The sequence below is a fragment of the Bufo bufo genome, chromosome 1 (assembly GCF_905171765.1).
Source record: "Bufo bufo chromosome 1, aBufBuf1.1, whole genome shotgun sequence".
NCBI classification, from domain to species: domain Eukaryota; kingdom Metazoa; phylum Chordata; class Amphibia; order Anura; family Bufonidae; genus Bufo; species Bufo bufo.
Genome location: NC_053389.1, coordinates 253,911,713 through 253,931,164, shown reverse-complemented (window position 1 = coordinate 253,931,164; position 19,452 = coordinate 253,911,713). Strand labels below are relative to the sequence as shown.

Sequence of the window (19,452 nt, the reverse complement as noted above, 5' to 3'; positions counted from 1 at the left end):
GGAAAGTGATCAAAAAAGGTTATATTAGGGCCAAGAATCCTCTTAGGACCGACCTACTAAACCCTCCTCCCCGCAAGAAAGAAAACAATTATGGTTTTCCTAGATTCATTACCAACTTCAATGCCCAATGGAGACAGCTGCAGGATATACCTTTTAGGGTATATATACAGTATTATATATCCCCTTCCTTTCTGTGTATCACCACATTGCGTATTCTATACATGCCCTACATGTGTTCCATCTTGTGGTGGGGTATAGAGACACCGGCCGGGGGACTGCGGCATCCGGAGTTTTTCTGCTGACTCTTTAAATTTCTTTTTTGTTATCCCTAATACTCTAATTATCATGTATTATCTATTATTATGAAATAAAATATATATTTTTAATATATTGGGCATCCATTTGTTGTTTGTTGAATGACACTTTAGGTTTATATGGATTGACTATTAGTTGATATGTTCTGGAGGGCTTTGCTACCCCCTCTCCAGCATTGGATCGGCCAGGTGTCTCCTGGCAATGCCCTGGAGATGGTGGTCCTGGTGGAACGCTATAAGGCTACTAAGAATCTACAGGACATATTCTCTTCCCCTTTTTGTATGTTTGTCCTTTTGTGTCTTGTCTTGTTTCCCCTTTTCGTCTTTATAAGTATATATTATCATTCTAGAAAGCGAGATTCATCTATCCGGTTTCCGGGCCTTGATGTGGCTTGCTAGGATTAGCATTGTGATGCTATATTTGTATTGTAATTCCTGCTATTTTATCCAATTTATATTCCTGATAGTTACTTGTTTACATGAAAAAATTGTAAAAGTGCACTTTTATTATTGTACTTTTTCCTTCAATAAAAAGACAATTATACAAAAAAAAGAATCTACAGGACAGCCAGGTGCTGCTAAAACCCAGACCGGCACTTAAAATCCGGTCCGGTATTTGACCTCCCTGGCTGTAAATCAGCCCAGCAGCACATGCTGAGAGGAAAATACCTGTGTTCCCAGACCAAACCTCTCACTGTGTCATATACCTCCCCCACCTTTATTCAACCCCGAGGGGGTGAACACTCGCCAGACAGTGTACCTGGGACAGGGCATCCGCGTTTCCCTGTAACCGGCCTTCCCTGTGCTCCACCGAAAACGTTACGTTTTATAGGGAGAGAAACCATTGGGTGACCCGGGCATTTCTGTCCTTGGCCTGGCTCATACACTTGAGAGGGGAGTGGTCAGTCACCAGGCGGAATTTTCTCCCTAATAAATAATAGCGGAGAGATTCTAGTGCCCACTTGATAGCCAGGCACTCTCTCTCCACTATATTATACCAGGTCTCGGCTGGGGTGAGCTTAAGTCTGAGAAAGACAACGGTATGCTCCTCCCCGTTGACTTCCTGAGACAGTACAGCACCGAAGCCTACTTCGGAGGCATCGGTCTGTACTATAAACTCCTTTTTGAAGTTGGGCGGCACCAAAATCGGGGACCCGCACAGGGCCGACTTCAAAGCAGAGAAAGCCTCTTCCGCCCAATCATTCCAGCGAACCATCGTTGACTTGTGTTCCTTCAAAAGTCCTGTCATTGGCGCGGCTAGAGTAGCAAAGTGGGGAACACACCTCATGTAATAGCCCACCATTCACAGGAATGACTTTATTTGCCTAGTGGTGACAGATCGGGGCCAATTCCGTATCGCCTCTATTTTCCACATTTTTTTAGGGTTAGCGGTTAGGACACTTTGCGAAGGGAGTCCACTACAGCCTGCACTTTGGGAAGGTGACTTTCCCAGTCGGTAATGTAGATGACAATATCGTCCAGGTAAGCCGAAGCGTACCGACGATGTGGACGAAGCACAATGTCCATTAGTCGCTTAAAAGTGGCGGGGGCGCCATGCAGACCAAAGGGTAAGTAAGACCTTATATTGATACAGCCCCTGAAGCATGATTAAGGCAGTACCAAAATTATCCCCGGAGACATTGAGGTCTGCCAATTCAGGACCCGGCGGCAAGTCCTCCACGTCTCCCACCATCAAACTTAGCGGGGTTGTCTCCCCCTCTTTCACCGAAGTGGTGGTCACCCCTACTGCTGGCCCTTCGGTCTCAGGTTCCCAGGGTTCTGGTCTCCCCCCTGAGCTGGGCAACTCTGCTAGGGTTACCCCTGTCTCATGGGTATCAGTCACTCTCATAGCAGGCCACAGTGCCGGGAAGTCTCTTCCTATTATGAGTTCATAATGTAGATTTGTGGTGACAGCCACCTCGTGGGTCCATCTACAAGCCACCTTGGTTAGAGACACCAGCGCGGTGGGGTAGTCTTTTAAGTCTCCGTGGATGCACATCACCCCGACTTTCCGGCCAGTATACTCAGTGGACCGCACCAGGGTAGCCCTTACTAGGGTCCCCGGACTCCCTGAGTCCAGCAGAGCCTCCACCGGAGTGTCTCCTACTTCCACCTGGCACAGATGATCTAGAGACTCTGGGGTACCTGTTGCACACAGCCTCCTGGCATATAGCGACTGACAGTAGCCATAGTTAGTGTCCATGGGCTCAACCCGATGGGGACAGTCAGCCCTTACATGGCCAGACTCCTGACACCGCCAGCAGACTATCGGAGCCAGGTCCGCCGTGGGTACATCCCGTGTGGGTTTTATAGGCTCAAATCTCCGGGCCTGGGGTGGAGATTTACTGGGTTTGCTGACCCCCACCCGACATAACCCTCCTTTAGATTCCTGGTAGCTTCATAGCATTCCACCAGGTCCACCATCTCAAGGGTATTGCCAGGAGACACCTGACTGATCCAGTGCTGGAGAGGGTATGGCAAAACCCTCTAGAACATATCGGCTAACAGACGATCTAGCATAGCAGTGGGACTTAGCACATCAGGCTGTAGCAATTTTTGCAAGAGGTGAAGTAAGTTTTAATACTGGGGTGTTGCAGGCTCAGCCGGGTTGAACCCCCACTGAGGCACCCGCTGGGCCCGGACTAACACATTCACCCCCAGTCTTGCCAGAATCTCACCCTTGACTTTCTGGTAGTCGGCCGCTTGATCATCCGGCAAGTCAAAATACACCCGCTGAGAATCGGATGCCAGGAACGGAGCGACGACCTCAGCCCACTGGTCACGGGGTAGCTTTTCCCTGATGGCCACTTTCTCGTACATCGCCAGGTAGGTTTCGATGTCGTCTGCGGGGATCATCTTAGGAATCACGGCACGGACTGCTTTCCGGGCATCGTGGACCCTCGGGGTTGCTCCTGCTGTCTGCAAAGCCATCACATGTTGTAGCAGCAACTGGTTAGTCTCCTGCTGCTGCTTATTAGTCTCGCGTTGCTGCAGGTTTGTCTCTCGCTGCTGCAGGTTAGCCTCCATGAGGGCCTTCAAAACAGACTCCATTTTGTCGTGGGGCACTGGTTGTAATACAGCTGGTTTAATGTACGACATACAATCAATCCTCTATTACTGTTCATAGAGGTCTCAGTTAACGCTGTGATTCTTTATTCCCTCACTCTAACACTCTCCTTATATGCTTGGCTGCTACTGCAGCATGCTAATAGCAGTTTTCCCTGCGAACTAGACGCTGTTTAAAACTTGTCACTCTATACCACCCCTCCCGACATGTTTCGCCACACACTGTGGCTTCGTCAGGGGATGCGGGGTATATGCTCATATACCCCGCATCCCCTGACGAAGCCACAGTGTGTGGCGAAACATGTCGGGAGGGGTGGTATAGAGTGACAAGTTTTAAACAGTGCTAGAAGTATAAATATAGGGCGGCTCACTAAAGCCCAAAAAATGGAATAAGGTGCTCTAACCGAACGGAGCGTACCCAACGCTTGTGTGTGAGGAGTTTAGGAAAAGTATAGGGATGGCACTCTGGTCATAGGTAGTGCATGGAAAAGAGTATTTTATTAGTAATAAATGGCTGGTTAATGCCAGCTGTTGACAATGGATACAAGTATAAAAGTTGTCTGAATAAATAATGTTATAAAACCTAGGTCTAAAATGGCGTTCTCCTAGAAGTATAAAATGTAGACAATGTAATATCAATGCACAAATTATAGACAATATAACAATAATGCATAAAAAGTAGATTGCTGGCAAAACCAATATATGGCTGGTCTATGTCAGCTATATAGTGTATAGATATTAATAAATCCTAGGTCTAAAATGGCATTCTCCTTAGAAGTATAAAATGTAGACAATATAATATCAATGCACAAAATATAGACAATATGATATCAATGCTTAAGAAGTAGATAGCAATAAATAAGGTGATGGTAAGTATAAAAAGTCAGATGGTAATATGAAAGTCAAGTAAACCTATTGGAGGTAGGTGCAGGTATCAAGTCCGCTGGTGCCACCCGCCCGCCAGGAGCCGCTCACCAACCTACCTCTGATCTACAGGAGGGTAACATACCTGCTAAAACAGCAGTACTTTATTATAATACTACTGTTGGCTAACTGTGGAAACAAATAACTACCAATCTGAGGTGTAATACCCTATCCATCTAAAACAAAGTGGGCAAATTCAGATCGAATTGAACAATACCATTTCCCCCAAAAGGGTGTCCCCACTTCTTACCTATATTTGTTCTTTTTATGACACCAGCGGACTTGATACCTGCACCTACCTCCAATAGGTTTACTTGACTTTCATATTACCATCTGACTTTTTATACTACCATCACCTTATTTATTGCTATCTACTTCTTATGCATTCATATCATATTGTCTATATTTTGTGCATTGATATTATATTGTCTACATTTTATACTTCTAAGGAGAACGCCATTTTAGACCTAGGATTTATTAATATCTATACACTATATAGCTGACATAGACCAGCCATATATTGGTTTTGCCAGCAATCTACTTTTTATGCATTATTGTTATATTGTCTCTAATTTGTGCATTGATATTACATTGTCTACATTTTATACTTCTAGGAGAACGCCATTTTAGACCTAGGTTTTATAACATTATTTATTCAGACAACTTTTATACTTGTATCCATTGTCAACAGCTGGCATTAACCAGCCATTTATTACTAATAAAATACTCTTTTCCATGCACTACCTATGACCAGAGTGCCATCCCTATACTTTTCCTAAAGTTTTAAACAGTGTCTAGTTCACAGGGAAAACTGCTATTAGCACGCTGCAGTAGCAGCCAAGCATATAAGGAGAGTGTTAGAGTGAGGGAATAAAGAATCACAGCGTTAACTGAGACCTCTATGAACAGTAATAGAGGATCCAGTGCAGTCTGAGTAGAGTGAGAGAGGAGGGAGACAGTAGTGAGGGAGACTAGTGATTCAGTGGTAGCCCTGCGGTCGAGACAAATAGCTACAATAAATACAAGAACAGCAACAATGTTAGCTGCATGGCTACCTTGAACACAGGGGTCAGTTAGCAGAGATTCTTAGCAGGAGAGATTCCTTCACTAGTGCTCCGTATGTGACTACATGTTAACAATCAGTACAACAACTGCCAGTGCGAATACCATCTTATACAAATAGGTGGGATGAGATAACCTATTAAGGGACCCCACTAAACAATTGTGAATGCAATCACACTACTCCGGAACTGTCCCATATAACACTAGACACTGACAATTTTAAATGATTTTTCTTCTTTAGAGTGTGTGTTTCGAATGGGTTTTTAATGATAAACAATAAAGATATAATTTTAATATTAGTTAGGGACCCCTACAGGGATTCTAGGTCTCAACAGACCAATGTTGTATTTTTTTGTACTTAACGCACATTGTAAGGGAGCATTACTTCTGGAGGCAAAATAAGGGACATTATTACTAGTGAGTGCACTGTTACCGCCTGGCAGAGAATTATTACTATTGGTGGGACTTTTGGAAGGACTGTTACATTGGGAGACACCCTGGCACAGTATCAGTTTAGCACAATTATTTTTGGAGGACACTATATTTACAGCACTATAAGTTTTAAGGGACACTATTTGCAGGGCACAGTGTGCCAATTATTAATGAAGGCGAACTACGGTATCTGTGTGGTAATAATATTTTTGTATAGTATTAGGAAGCACAGTGGGCACAGCATTAGAGGTGGCAGGATGTGGTGTTCAGAAGGTGGGGCGGAGACAAAAGATGGCTGAAAGATATTGTGACGGTATCTCTGTATCTCACCGCCTTGTAATTCCTTAGTTCCAATTAGTTGAAGAATCCCCCATTCGCCAAATAAGAAATCGCTGGTAGCGCTGAATAATTCCACATATAAGCCAAAGCTGGATACTGGAACAAGACTTTACTGGAAGCACCCCAAATTCAAAAATACAATTTATTTTATCCCCTGCTCCCATGCAAGGGAGACACACACAACAAACATACATTAACACAAAGGTTACAACCCACATAACATCCTCCCGTCTGCCTGTGATATAATCATGGTACACCATGGTTAACATAATCATCACAGGCAGGACAATACACAATGTCCTCTGTCCTGGAGACAACCGAGGTGTAATTCAATTATCTCTCAGGACAGAGTGCAATCGCCAATACACACAGAGAGACAATGGAACAGACCTCACTACTCAACGTATACAATGTCCCACCCTTTACAATACACATAGACATGTAACATATCCCAACCTGGCACGAATTAGACCAGGGTTCAAAAGTTAGTGAAAGTCTTATAAGCAGGGAGCGGAAAACATGCGAACCACCATAGAAGGGCATCCTTTACAGATATCATCATGGCGGTCTGGTCTGAATGGAGAAGATGAGGAAAGAGCATGTCTACGTCAGAGGACACATCACTGGATGTAAGAGCTATGGGGAGCTGTATTACCCTGTATGTTTTGTAGCTCTGTATGTAATGTTTTCCAAGTATGTCTTTAACAGTAGGGCTGGAGGGAAGGGGTTAAGTTAAGAAGTTGGCATTAGGGTGGGGGCACCATTTCAGTTTTCGCCTCAGGCAGCAGAAAGGCTAGGTGCACCCCTGATGTCAGCCACCATCCCCACTCTTGCTCTGCTTTGTGTGTAATAAAGTGTGGTGGGTCATAAAATGCTGATCCAAGGATAACTTGAACGATGCAGTAGGTCAAACTAAATGAAGACTAGATCAACACCGACTGTCCTGAAGGATCTAATCAAGCAGGCACAGAAAGAATTAGGCAACCATCACTGTTCTAGCATAACTCAACTTTGCTGCAGATCCATTGTGTACATAGACTGTTGTTTATGGTGGTCTATAGTTTCTACATGAGATGTCATAAAATAGGGTTTACTCAGTCTCCGTATCAGCCCAAGTTTGCTCATTGTATATTCTGATATATGTATATCTGGCAAATAGAAAGAGATTTTTAACTTCCCTCTAAGTAAGTATAAGAAAGTTGTGTACGTGTTGAGTATCCTTATGTAATTCTTTCACCCTCCACCAGGTGTCTCAGTTTGCAGACCGTCTCTGCAGGGCTCGACTATTGTGCATAGATGGGAATGTACCTGTGTCAACCATTCAGTATGTGTGTGAAATTGCCCGTCAGAATTCTGTGCCAGGTCAGTGTGCCAAGATAACTGGCAGATATCATTCTGTTATTTCAGTTCTGAAGCAAGCAGAAGCTTGCTGGAAATTGTCCTCTACTGGTTCCAGCCTGTGTTTAGTACATTTACTAGTCACAATATATTAATTCAGTAGATTCAGCTTTATTAGGGTGTCTGTAAGATGCCGTAATATTAAAGGGCTTCTGTCACCCCCCAACCCCCAATTTTCAGTTTTTGACTTATTATATTTGTTAATGTAAGCAGATTCCATATATGTCCCTCTTACCTCGGGCTGTGCAGTAATTACAGTAAAAAACGTACTTTTATTATATGTAAATTTCTTCACTAGCAGCAAGTTGGGCGGACTTGCTGGTAGCCGCCGCATCCTCTGTTTGAAAAAACGCCCCCTCCTCCACTTGATTGACAGGGCCAGCGAGCACTCTCCTCCTCTCGCTGGCCCTTCCTGCAGCCTCAAATCCCGCGCCTGCGCCGTACAGGTCGTCATTCGGCGCAGGCGCTCTGAGAGAAGGACGGCCGCTCCTTCCTCAGTGCGCCTCGCCGATGACGTCAGCCCTACACCTGGAAGAGAAGACTGGGATTTGAGGCTGCAGGCAGGGCCAGCGAGAGGAGGAGAGCGCTCGCTGGCCCTGTCAATCAAGTGGAGGAGGTGGCGTTTTTTCAAACAGAGGATGCAGCGGCTACCAGCAAGTCCGCCCAACTTGCTGGTAGTGAAGAAATTTACATATAATAAAAGTACGTTTTTTACTGTAATTACTGCACAGCCCAAGGTAAGAGGGACATACAGTACAGACCAAAAGTTTGGACACACCTTTTCATTCAAAGAGTTTTCTTTATTTTCATGACTATGAAGGCATCAAAACTATAAATTAACACATGTGGAATTATATACATAACAAACAAGTGTGAAACAACTGAAAATATGTCATATTCTAGGTTCTTCAAAGTAGCCACCTTTTGCTTTGATTACTGCTTTGCACACTCTTGGCATTCTCTTGATGAGCTTCAAGAGGTAGTCCCCTGAAATGGTCTTCCAACAGTCTTGAAGGAGTTCCCAGAGATGCTTAGCACTTGTTGGCCCTTTTGCCTTCACTCTGTGGTCCAGCTCACCCCAAACCATCTCGATTGGGTTCAGGTCCGGTGACTGTGGAGGCCAGGTCATCTGGCGCAGCAACCCATCACTCTCCTTCATGGTCAAATAGCCCTTACTTTCAAAGTTTTCCCAATTTTTCGGCTGACTGACTGACCTTCATTTCTTAAAGTAATGATGGCCACTCGTTTTTTTCTTTACTTAGCTGCTTTTTTCTTGCCATAATACAAATTCTAACAGTCTATTCAGTATGACTATCAGCTGTGTATCCACCTGACTTCTCCTCAACGCATCTGATGGTCCCAACCCCATTTATAAGGCAAGAAATCCCACTTATTAAACCTGACAGGCCACACCTGTGAAGTGAAAACCATTTCAGGGGACTACCTCTTGAAGCTCATCAAGAGAATGCCAAGAGTGGGCAAAGCAGTAATCAAAGCAAAAGGTGGCTACTTTGAAGAACCTAGAATATGACATATTTTCAGTTGTTTCACACTTGTTTGCTATGTATATAATTCCACATGTGTTAATTCATAGTTTTGATGCGTTCAGTGTGAATCTACAATTTTCATAGTCATGAAAATAAAGAAAACTCTTTGAATGAGAAGGTGTGTCCAAACTTTTGGTCTGTACTGTATATGGAATCTGCTTACATTAACAAATATAATAAGTCAAAAACTGAAAATTGGGGGTTGGGGGGTGACAGAAGCCCTTTAAGTTGAACTTGTGTCAGTGTCGCGGTTGTGTTTCTTAAAAGGGTTGTCTGTTTTAGACAATCCATTTTTGTTGCAAGGGTCCCCTGACAGTCTGCTGATCACATGGAGTCCCATTGCTGGGACCCCCAGTACTTTGCTGTCATTTGTAGGGCAGCCCAGCAACAAGTGTTCATTTCACCTATGGCTATTATTATTAGTGACCCTATGGACCCGGGAAGGAGAGATTAGACATTATTTGGTTCATTTAGCCTAAGGCTAAGTTATTCCCGTTTATGGTCTTTATTTAAAACATAACGTTTATTAGCTATATTAAAAGTGTAACAGAAAAGCTCAAAAAGAAAAGACACTTTAAAAATAAAATATGGCCAGTTACTGTGGCAGGAAATGCTTCTATCAATCTCTAATTATTGTTAGTTCTGAGTAATTGTGTAGCTAGTATGGAGATAACCTTAAGGATATTATTGGCATATCCTCTTGGTTACCATAGGGTGGCAGTCAGTTATCCCCGTATAATTATGATTGGTTTGCCACATAGTCAGTATACAGGTTGTCTGATGCTGACGTGATCAGTTCCGCCGTGTATAGTAATATCCAGCGCTGCGGTATCCCAGGCAATCTACGCTATCCTTCCCAAGGTGGTTTGTAATTACCAAATACCTATAATAGCCTGTATCTGGATAAATAACATATTGGCATCTAAGTCCTAAAGACATGCGCAGAGCTCCTCGGAAGAAGCCAGAACAGTATTTAAGTTTTGGCGCATGCGCATGACAGCCCACCCAAATGACTCTAAGTGAGCAATCATGCGCGTTTTGGATGAACTGCAAGAGGAATAAAATATAAGTCCCAGGACATGCGTAGAGCCTCCGCAGCTATCGGTTAGATTAAACTAAGTCCTGGCGCAGGCGCACGCGAGGGTATAACCCTGAGTGAAAAAGAATCTAAGTCCAAGGACATGCGCAGATCTCCGTTCTTGCGCTAGAGAAAACTAAAGTTCTGGCGCAGGCACCGGCATCCCTGAGGGATTGGTTAAATGGTAGTTAGCTGGAAATGTGGTACTCTCAGACCATTGGCCCTTCCAATTGTAAATCACACGAGCGGTGATCACACATTGGCGTTAGAAATGAACTGACCCGCCTCTAAGATTTTAAAATCCTGTCCTAGTTAGCGCTCGTGTTGATAGTAGCTCCATTTCCCCTGAGGAAACATGTCGGGGGAGCTGCGTGTTAGATTTTAAAATAATATGGCTCAATACTGGTGCATGTAATAGCGGTGTGCACTGCAGGCACCCTGCACATGTACAGGCAGGACAAACTAGTATATAGGAGACAGTCAGCTAACAACAGCAATCAATTGTGTAGCTTATAGGAGACAGTCAGAAAAACGACAATATAATCATCCAGCCTAGTGGTGATAGGGCAATCCAGATACAGGCTATTATAGGTATTTGGTAATTACAAACCACCTTGGGAAGGATAGCGTAGATTGCCTGGGATACCGCAGCGCTGGATATTACTATACACGGCAGTACTGATCACGTCGGCATCAGACAACCTGTATACTGACTATGTGGCAAACCAATCATAATTATACGGGGATAACTGACTGCCACCCTATGGTAACCATGAGGATATGCCAACAACATCCTTAAAGGGACACTGACAGGCCTCTAAGATGCAGACTGAACGCAGGCACGATGTGATCCCGGCCAGTGAAGGTGCCGGGCGCATGCGCTGAAGATGAGACGGAGGCCGATGCCCATAGGATTGTATTGGGCATGCGCCGGATCTTGTGAAGTCGGGGACAGTAGTAGCCGCCCAGCGAAGTGAATATTGATGAGCTGGGCGGCGCTTCAAAACGGCAGTTGGGGGCGGCTGGCTGGGCAGAAGTGGAAATGAAACGCCGCCCCTTGGGCAGAATGAAGACGATTCAACCAGGTTATAAAACTTAAGTTTACTGTATTTATAAGGTGGACAGGGGGTATACTTATATGCTTTTAATACACTTTAGAAGACCTGTACTGTCATATATATACCTAAATATGCTTATTGGGCCTGTCAGTGTCCCTTTAAGGTTATCTCCATACTAGCTACACAATGACTCAGAACTAACAATAATTATAGATTGATAGAAGTATTTCCTGCCACAGTAACTGGCCATATTTTATTTTTAAAGTGTCTTTTCTTTTTGAGCTGTTCTGCTACACTTTTAATATAGGTAATAAACGTTATGTTTTAAATAAAGACCATAAATGGGAATAACTTTTCACCTATGGCGGCACTACAGAAGAAAATAAGCATTACATGGTAATACATAGACATTCTGGGTCCTCCAGAAAGAAAGATATTCTTTGTAGCTAATATATCTAATATGCTCTATAATATAATAATATGTGAGGCATTTAAAAAAATTTGGTTTCCAAACCAGGCATCCACATTCAGTGTAAAAGTAATGTATTATTTTTTGCAGTTTGTTATGAGCCCACAGACATAGACAAAGCATCTAAACCTTTCACCTCAAACTGCTGGACGGCTCTAACCTACATCTCTCCAAACTTAAAGGAGCTCTTGGCCATCAACAGGACCTTAGGATACGTAGATGATATTGGTAAGTGACACCAAGATTAGGGGCTGATATAATACATTTGGCCATAAACATGACTTTGTTGGGACCGGAATGTGTATGGGAGCCTCCTGACTCTGTAAGCATGTTGAACTTTTTGGGGGGAGATAAGCTGCCCACCAGAGGTGTCTGCCCTCGGATGTACATGGCAAACAGTTAGCTTATGTGTATGCCCGACTTAAAGGGAATCTGTCACCAGTGACCTCCCTATACAACTGCTTGCATAGACACATAGGGGCACATTTATTAAGACTGGCATTTTAGACTCCGGTCTTATCATAGCCCTATAGCTGGAGGAGGATCGTGAAGTTCTGAAGAGGTGCAGGCCTCTACATAACGTTGGCGGATCCTCCACCAGTTCTAAATGTAAGACCGCTTCCGAGCTGTCTTACATTTAGACCTTTTTCTACGCCTGAAATTGCCCATCCCGGCCCGTTAGACCTGGCTTGAGTGGGAAAAAGTCACAGATGGGGGCACAATTAACAATTGCACCCCCATCTGCGCCTGAAATACGCCTAATATAGGCGTATATTAGTATAATAAATGACCCCCATAGTTGTGGTTCACCTGATTAAAGAGCTGTTTTTCTTTTGTTAATACGAGACTCGTTTACCGAGCTATGATTAGGCCTTTGGTGCAATGAGGGTGTCACCATTGCTCTTGTTGCATCCAAGCTCTACTCCTTTCTCTGACCTGCCCCTTCCTCAACACTTTACCACTGCCTGGCCCTGTCAATCAAAGCAGCCAGGGAGGGACTGGTCACAGAAATGAGTGGAGCTTGGGTACAACAAGAGCAATAGGGACACCCTCATTGCACCAAAGGCCTAATTTGCATATTTCTAAAAAGTATCATAACAAGTGAACCACAGCTATGTGTTTAGGCAAATAGTTTGATAGGGAGGTCGCTGATGACAGATTCCCTTTAAGGAATTCTGACACCTTCATTCCACGGATGAAGCTAACACCAATGCACTTGGTTTTCTGGGCTCCCAGTCCACAATGCTTGTAGGAGAATTCTGGAAATTGGTGGATACAGTATTATAAGACTTTACACAAGAAGACGACTCCTGATGAGACTACAGGTAATTTGTCTAGATTTACAGTACATCCATAGTCATAACACTGATGGATGACTTCATGTTCTAAAGGGCAATGAGACACATTTTCCAGATGTCTAATGTTGACCTTTAAGATGATTGACAGGCGTAAAGCTAAATTCTTAACATCTGTCATCACCTTTTCATAATTGAAAACAAATGTAATAACGTCCATGAGGGTGGTACTCCTCGCTATCATGTATGATGTGGTATGTTTGTTTCCATGACACATGTCTCTTTTCCAAGATATTCCATGTGAATTAGAAGATATAGTGGATACATCCATCAGCCTCTCACTACCACTCCTGGAGAACATACACTGCGTCATAGTTACTCTGGGAGCCCACGGGGTCCTCTTGTGTGGCCACAGGCGTGAAGGAACAGTATCCCTTCATGCTAAAGACAAGGTATAAAATATCCACGTCAGTTGACAAGCATTGATTGTATGGATTTGAGGATCATTTTGCATTCTTAGGTCAAGAGGTATTGAAATAGTTTCCACCTTTTGCTGATTTTAATCTGTTGGTCTGAACATGTTCTTCAGGAGATAAATAGAATATAACATTTTCCATCTATCTACAAAATTAATTATTTATTTATGCTTTCATTTAAAGGGATCCCAGACCTATTTTACCCTTTATGTTTACCAGAAGGCCTACAAATCAAGTATTGTCAAAGGACATCTGTCAGCAGATTTCTACCTATGACACTGGCCGACCTGTTGCATGTGCGCTTGGCAGCTGAAGGCATCTGTGTTTGTCCCATGTTCATAGGTGCCCGCATTGCTGAGGAAAATTTATTTTTAATATATGTAAATTAGCCTCTAGGAGCAACGGGGGCATTGCTGTGGCACCTAGAGTCTCAGATATCTTTGCTGAGCCCTCTCCACTTTGATTGGCAGGGCTTGGCAGTGAAAACATCATCACATCTGGTCTTGTCAATCAAAGTGCAGAGGATGCGGCAGTTGCAGAGAGAACAGAGCCTCTAGGTGTAAAGGCAACGCCCCCATTGCTCCATTTGCTTAGATTAAAAAATAATTTTTCCCAGTAATGCGGCACATATGAACATGGGACAACACAGATGCCTTCAGCTGCCAAGCGCATATGTAACAAGTCAGCCACGGCCTTTAGGGTGTGCGGGCTGTGCGGCCGCACAGGGCGCCATGGGCCAGACTGTGAGGACCGACAGCGAGGAGGCTCCTTGGCCGGTGTAGCGACTGCCACAAACACCACACACTGTAGCAACATGCAGGACAGCGGCAGCCTTCTCTCACCTCCCGGCAGCGCCCTTACTACTTTATAGATGCCCTGCATCACAACTTGCACGCGCTTCTTATTTACGAGATTCAAATCCGACGAATCCCAGGCATAGTCATCTGTATTGCCGTCCTCAGGAGAGGGAGAGATGTGTCTGCTGGAATTTGAACCCACAACCTTCTGTATTAGAGGCAAAGCACTTACCCACACAGCTATAAGAGCTGCATAGCCACTGACTAAATAAATATGAGACTTCTACTGTAGACTCTGTTATAGCTGTTGTAGCCAGAGTACATCTATACCAGGCATGCTCAACCTGCGGCCCTCCAGCTGTTGTAAAACTGCAACTCCCACAATGCCCTGCTGTAGGCTGATAGCTGTAGGCTGTTTGGGCATGCTGGGAGTTATAGTTTTGCAACAGCTGGAGGGACGCAGGTTGAGCATGCCTGATCTATACACATGACAGCTGCCCCAGCATACCCAGCACTGCTATATCTCTATATGACAGCTGCCCCAGCACACTCAGCCTGCTATATCTCTATATATGATAGCTGCCCCTACACACTAAGCTCTGCTATATCTATATATCTCTAAGTATTACTATACAGTAGATAGATATATAGAGATATAGCAGAGCTGAGTGTGCTGAGGCAGCTGTCATGTGTATAGATGTAGCAGAGCTGGGTGTGCTGGGGCAGCTGTCATGTGTATAGATGTAGCATAAATGGGTGTGCTGGGGCAGCTATCATATATAGAGATATAGCAGGCTGAGTGCGCTGGGGCAGCTGTCATGTGTATGGATGTACACTAGCTATCAAAGCTATAAACGAGTCTACAGTAGAAGTCTCATATTTTTTTCAGGCGGTGGCTATGCAGCTCCTATAGCTGTGTGGTTAAGTACCTTGCCTCTAATGCAGAAGGTCGTGGGTTTTAGTCCCAGCAAAAACTTTTCTAAAATACAGGCTAAATTAGAATACACAAGCACTGACTCCATATATGGACATACAGCGTGGGACACAGGCCGGAAGAGGCCTGCATCGCATTGCTGACATGGAGGTAAGTATAAGTGTTTTTTGTTTTTTTTTAAATACCGACTGTTACTGCCACATGGGGGGAGCGGGAGGCACTTGATACTGGCACATGGGGGGAGGGGGGTTGGCACCTGATACTGGCACATGGGGGGGGGGGGGGGTGGCACTATGATACTGGGACATGGGGGAAGGAGAGAGGCACTTGATACTGGCACATGGGGGGTTGGCACTATGATACTGGCACATGGGGGGTGGGAAGGAGAGAGGCACTTGATGCCGGCACATTGGGAGGGGGGAGATGACACTATGATACTGGCACATGAGGGGGGTGGGTGGGAAGGAGAGAGGCACTTGATACTAGCACATTGGGAGGGGGGGAGATGGCACTATGATACTGGCACATATGGGGGGGTTGGGAAGGAGAGAGGCACTTAATACTAGCACATTGGGGGGGAGGTGGCACTATGATACTGGCACATGGGGGGTGGGTGTGAAGGAGAGAGGCACTTGATACTGGCACATTGGGGGGGGGGGGGATGGCACTATGATACTGGAACATTGAGGGGAGGAGAGAGGCACTTGGTACTGGCACATGGGGGGTGGGAAGGAGAGAGGTACTTGATACTGGCACTTTTGGGGGGGGGGGGGGGCGAGATGGCACTATGATACTGGGACATGGGGGGGAGGAGAGAGGCACTTGGTACTGGCACATGGGGGGGTTTGGCACTTGATACTGGCACTTGGGGGGGTTTGGCACTATGATACTGGGACATGTGGGGGGGAGGAGAGAGGTACTTGATACTGGCACATGATGGGGGGCATCTATGGGGACACTTACTGGCACATTATTGAGGGGCATTATGGGGGTCCCTTTTTACTGGCACATTATAAGGCCCTTAATCATACCCGGTGTCACCCATAGCCAGTCTCCTGCCCCCCTTAATCATACCCTGTCACCTTTGCCCAGTCCCCTGCCCCCCTTAATCATACCCAGTGTCACCTTTACCCAGTCCCCTGCCCTTCTTAATCATACCCAGTGTCACCCTTCCCCAGTCCCCTGCCCCCTCAATTAGACCCTGCCCCCCTTAATCATACCCAGTGTCACCCATAGTCAGTCCCCTGCCCCCTTAATCATACCCTGTCACCTTTACCCAGTCCCCTGCCCCTTAATCATACCCAGTGTCACCCTTATCCAGTTCCCTGCCCCCTTAATCACACCCAGTGTCTGTCACCCTTAATTTAAGGGGTACAGGGTCTAATTAAGGGGGCAGGGGACTGGGTAAGGGTGACACTGGGTATGATTAAGAAGGGCAGGGGACTGGGTAAAGGTAACAGGGTATGATTAAGGGGGGCAGGGGACTGGCTCTGGGTGACACTGGGTATGATAAGGGGGGCAGGGGACTGGGAAAAGGTGACAGGGTATGATTAAGGTGGGCAGGAGACTGGCTATGGGTGACACTGGGTATAATTAAGAAGGGCAGGGGACTGGGTAAAGGTGACAGGGTATGATTAAGGGGGGCAGGGGACTGGCTCTGGGTGACACTGGGTATGATTAAGGAGGGCAGGGGACTGGAAAAAGGTGACAGGGTATGATTAAGGGGGGCAGGAGACTGGCTATGGGTGACACTGGGTATGATTGTACTTGTTTGCACTTGCACTTAAATTATCTGTAATAAAAAAAAAACTGTTTGTTACAAAGATTGTTTTCCTCTTTGTGTATGTTTAGGTGAACCGGGGGGGGGGGGGGGGGGGGGGGTCACCACAAGATTAGCTCGCACAGGGCGCCTGAACACCTAAGGCCAGCCCTGGCTAGTGTCATAGGTACAAGTCTGCTGAAAGATGTCCTTTAAAGAAGCCCGCTCCCAAAAGATTTTTCACTCCTTTGTAAGTGCGCTGGCAGTTGTACAATTGTATGGTTGAAAACCTACTTAGTGACTTATTTATGTATGTTCACCCTTCGTCTATGTTGGCAATTACATCACGTGACCCGAGATCAGACTCTCCGGATCCAACAGCATCTGCCATGTGGACAGAAAGTCATTTTCTCTATTCATTCGTATGAGGCTGACATCAAGGCTGTCATAGGAGTGAATAAAGAAAGTGACTTCTTCTATCTAATTCACATACCATAACCCTACAGCTTCCTGTAGAAACCACCTCCGTGATGCAAAAAATCCATCTAATGTAAAATGGTAAATAATTTATGAGGAGAAGGGGGATGCAGCTGCAGTCTGTCTCTCTACATGTTGTGAGAGGGGAGGAGGAGCAGCAGTGAAGAGACATCTAAAAAGCTGAGCACTTCACTAGCTTCACCAGAAGCGCCTGCCCACTCAGGGAGAAGGGAAGAGACCCAAAATGTGCACACATTTCTGCTGCACTCCATCTTATGTACACCTTCAGAGGCTTGAGGAGGGACGGTGATATTTCTTTTTGTAGATATGCTTTATGTAAATCCTAGGACACACATAAACATTGCCATTGTTTCTTGCTCTGTCATTTTAGGTATCCAGAGATGATCTTTGTGCGGTACATTATCCAGCTGCTCCCATTCCACCAGAGGAAATCATCAATGTATCTGGAGCAGGAGACAGGTCTGTAAAATATCCTGTTCGATATACAGATATAATTTTTGGGGGATGTTAAAGAAACGCTAAATGTAAAAAAAAATACACAAAACTGTCAAAAACGGTATATAAAGGATTCTTGTATATGTGTTCTATGAAATCAGCCATTTCCCCTTCCTTCTTCTCTTTCTGGCTATAAGGCAACTGGCTACAGAAAAAGCCCTTCCCCACTTTACTGCCTGCCATAGGAGGACAGCAACATTAGGCCATGACCACTTGACAGCCCCTTGTGGAGTTTCATAGTTGAGGTCAATTATTCTGCAGCAGGTTCTTATGAAATTGATCCTGTGGTTAGACAGCAAGCTGATAGGCCCAGAAATGTGTATATCAGCGGAAAGAATTCCAGTAATATAGAATATGTAATGCCAACATAACTTCCAATAATCCCACTGTTGGTATATAAATCCCACATTAAAGGGGAGCTCAACCTGTAGTTATCTTCATTCTGGAGATTTGTAGAGGTCAACATCACTGATGTTAATGGAACACTCCAGGAGAAATTGATATGCTGTATTATAAATGGTGGAGTGTCTAAAAGTTGGACACCGAGTTTGAGAGGACACCAAAGAGTGAATCCTTGTACCATGCTCCTCCACTAAGGACCCCACTAAGGATAACACATTGTAACAGTTTTGTTTTTTTTGTGCCTCAAAGATGTCCAAAATCTGAATAAGGAATGCTTCAGCTCTACACTTGAGTCTTCTTTGAATGTAAGGTAACCTTTCTTCTTCATTCCTCACAGCCTCATGGCTGGACTCCTTACAGGAGTCCTAGCTGAATATGACACAGACACCTGTGTCCGAATAGGTCTCTTGGTGGCCCGTCACTCCCTTCGCTCACGTGGACCCATCTCTCAGCATATCTCTCCCATCAGTGTCATATTACAGCAAGTGGTGAAGGAGAAGTGGCCGGCACCCAGAGTGTGGAGCATCTCACCATCTAATGGGAAGACATTCCTCAAGACAAGACACTAAAAAGAAGATTGTATCATTAAACAGCTGGCTGTTAGGACTGCAGTCCATGCCCATTGTAATCCTGATGTTCCCTGTGGGGGTGGATGCCATGCCCCTTACCATGTCATCCAGCATCCTGTTTGCCAGTGCCCTTTCTATGCTGCTGCTTCCATGCTGCTGCCTGATGCTTCCTTAAAGTGGTGTCTCACTTCATTCAGTGGAATTTATCATGTAGAGAAAGTTAATACAAGCCATTTACTAATGTATTGTGATTGTCCATATTGCTTCCTTTGCTGGCTGGATTCATTTTTCCATCACATTATACACTGCTCGTTTCCATGGTTACAGACCACCCTGCAATCCATCAGTGGTGGTCGTGCTTGCACAATATAGGAAAAAGCACTAGCCTATGTGTGCTCCCAAGGTCCCGGCCACCAGAGAGACTGACGCTTTTTCATATAGTGTGCAAGCACGACCACCACTGATGAATTGCAGGGTGGTCTGTAACCGTGGAAACGAGAAGTATATAATGTGATGGGAAAATGAATCCAGCTGGCAAAG

The 19,452-nt window shown here is 45.0% G+C and overlaps 1 protein-coding gene across 2 annotated transcripts in view; it reads left to right on the top strand.

Moving 5' to 3' along the window:
* The window catches only part of LOC121005934 (pseudouridine-metabolizing bifunctional protein C1861.05-like), a 107,857-nt gene extending 88,690 nt beyond the window's left edge, over positions 1–19,167 (top strand). For both annotated transcript variants that reach the window (XM_040438790.1, XM_040438784.1), the window contains exons 15-19: positions 7,385–7,499; positions 11,778–11,915; positions 13,274–13,434; positions 17,817–17,905; positions 18,681–19,167. In XM_040438790.1, the coding sequence (XP_040294724.1) occupies positions 7,385–7,499; positions 11,778–11,915; positions 13,274–13,434; positions 17,817–17,905; positions 18,681–18,912 (735 nt within the window). In that variant the 3' untranslated portion in view covers positions 18,913–19,167. The remainder of the gene's footprint in view (positions 1–7,384; positions 7,500–11,777; positions 11,916–13,273; positions 13,435–17,816; positions 17,906–18,680) is intronic.
* The last annotated feature ends 285 nt before the right edge of the window (positions 19,168–19,452 follow it).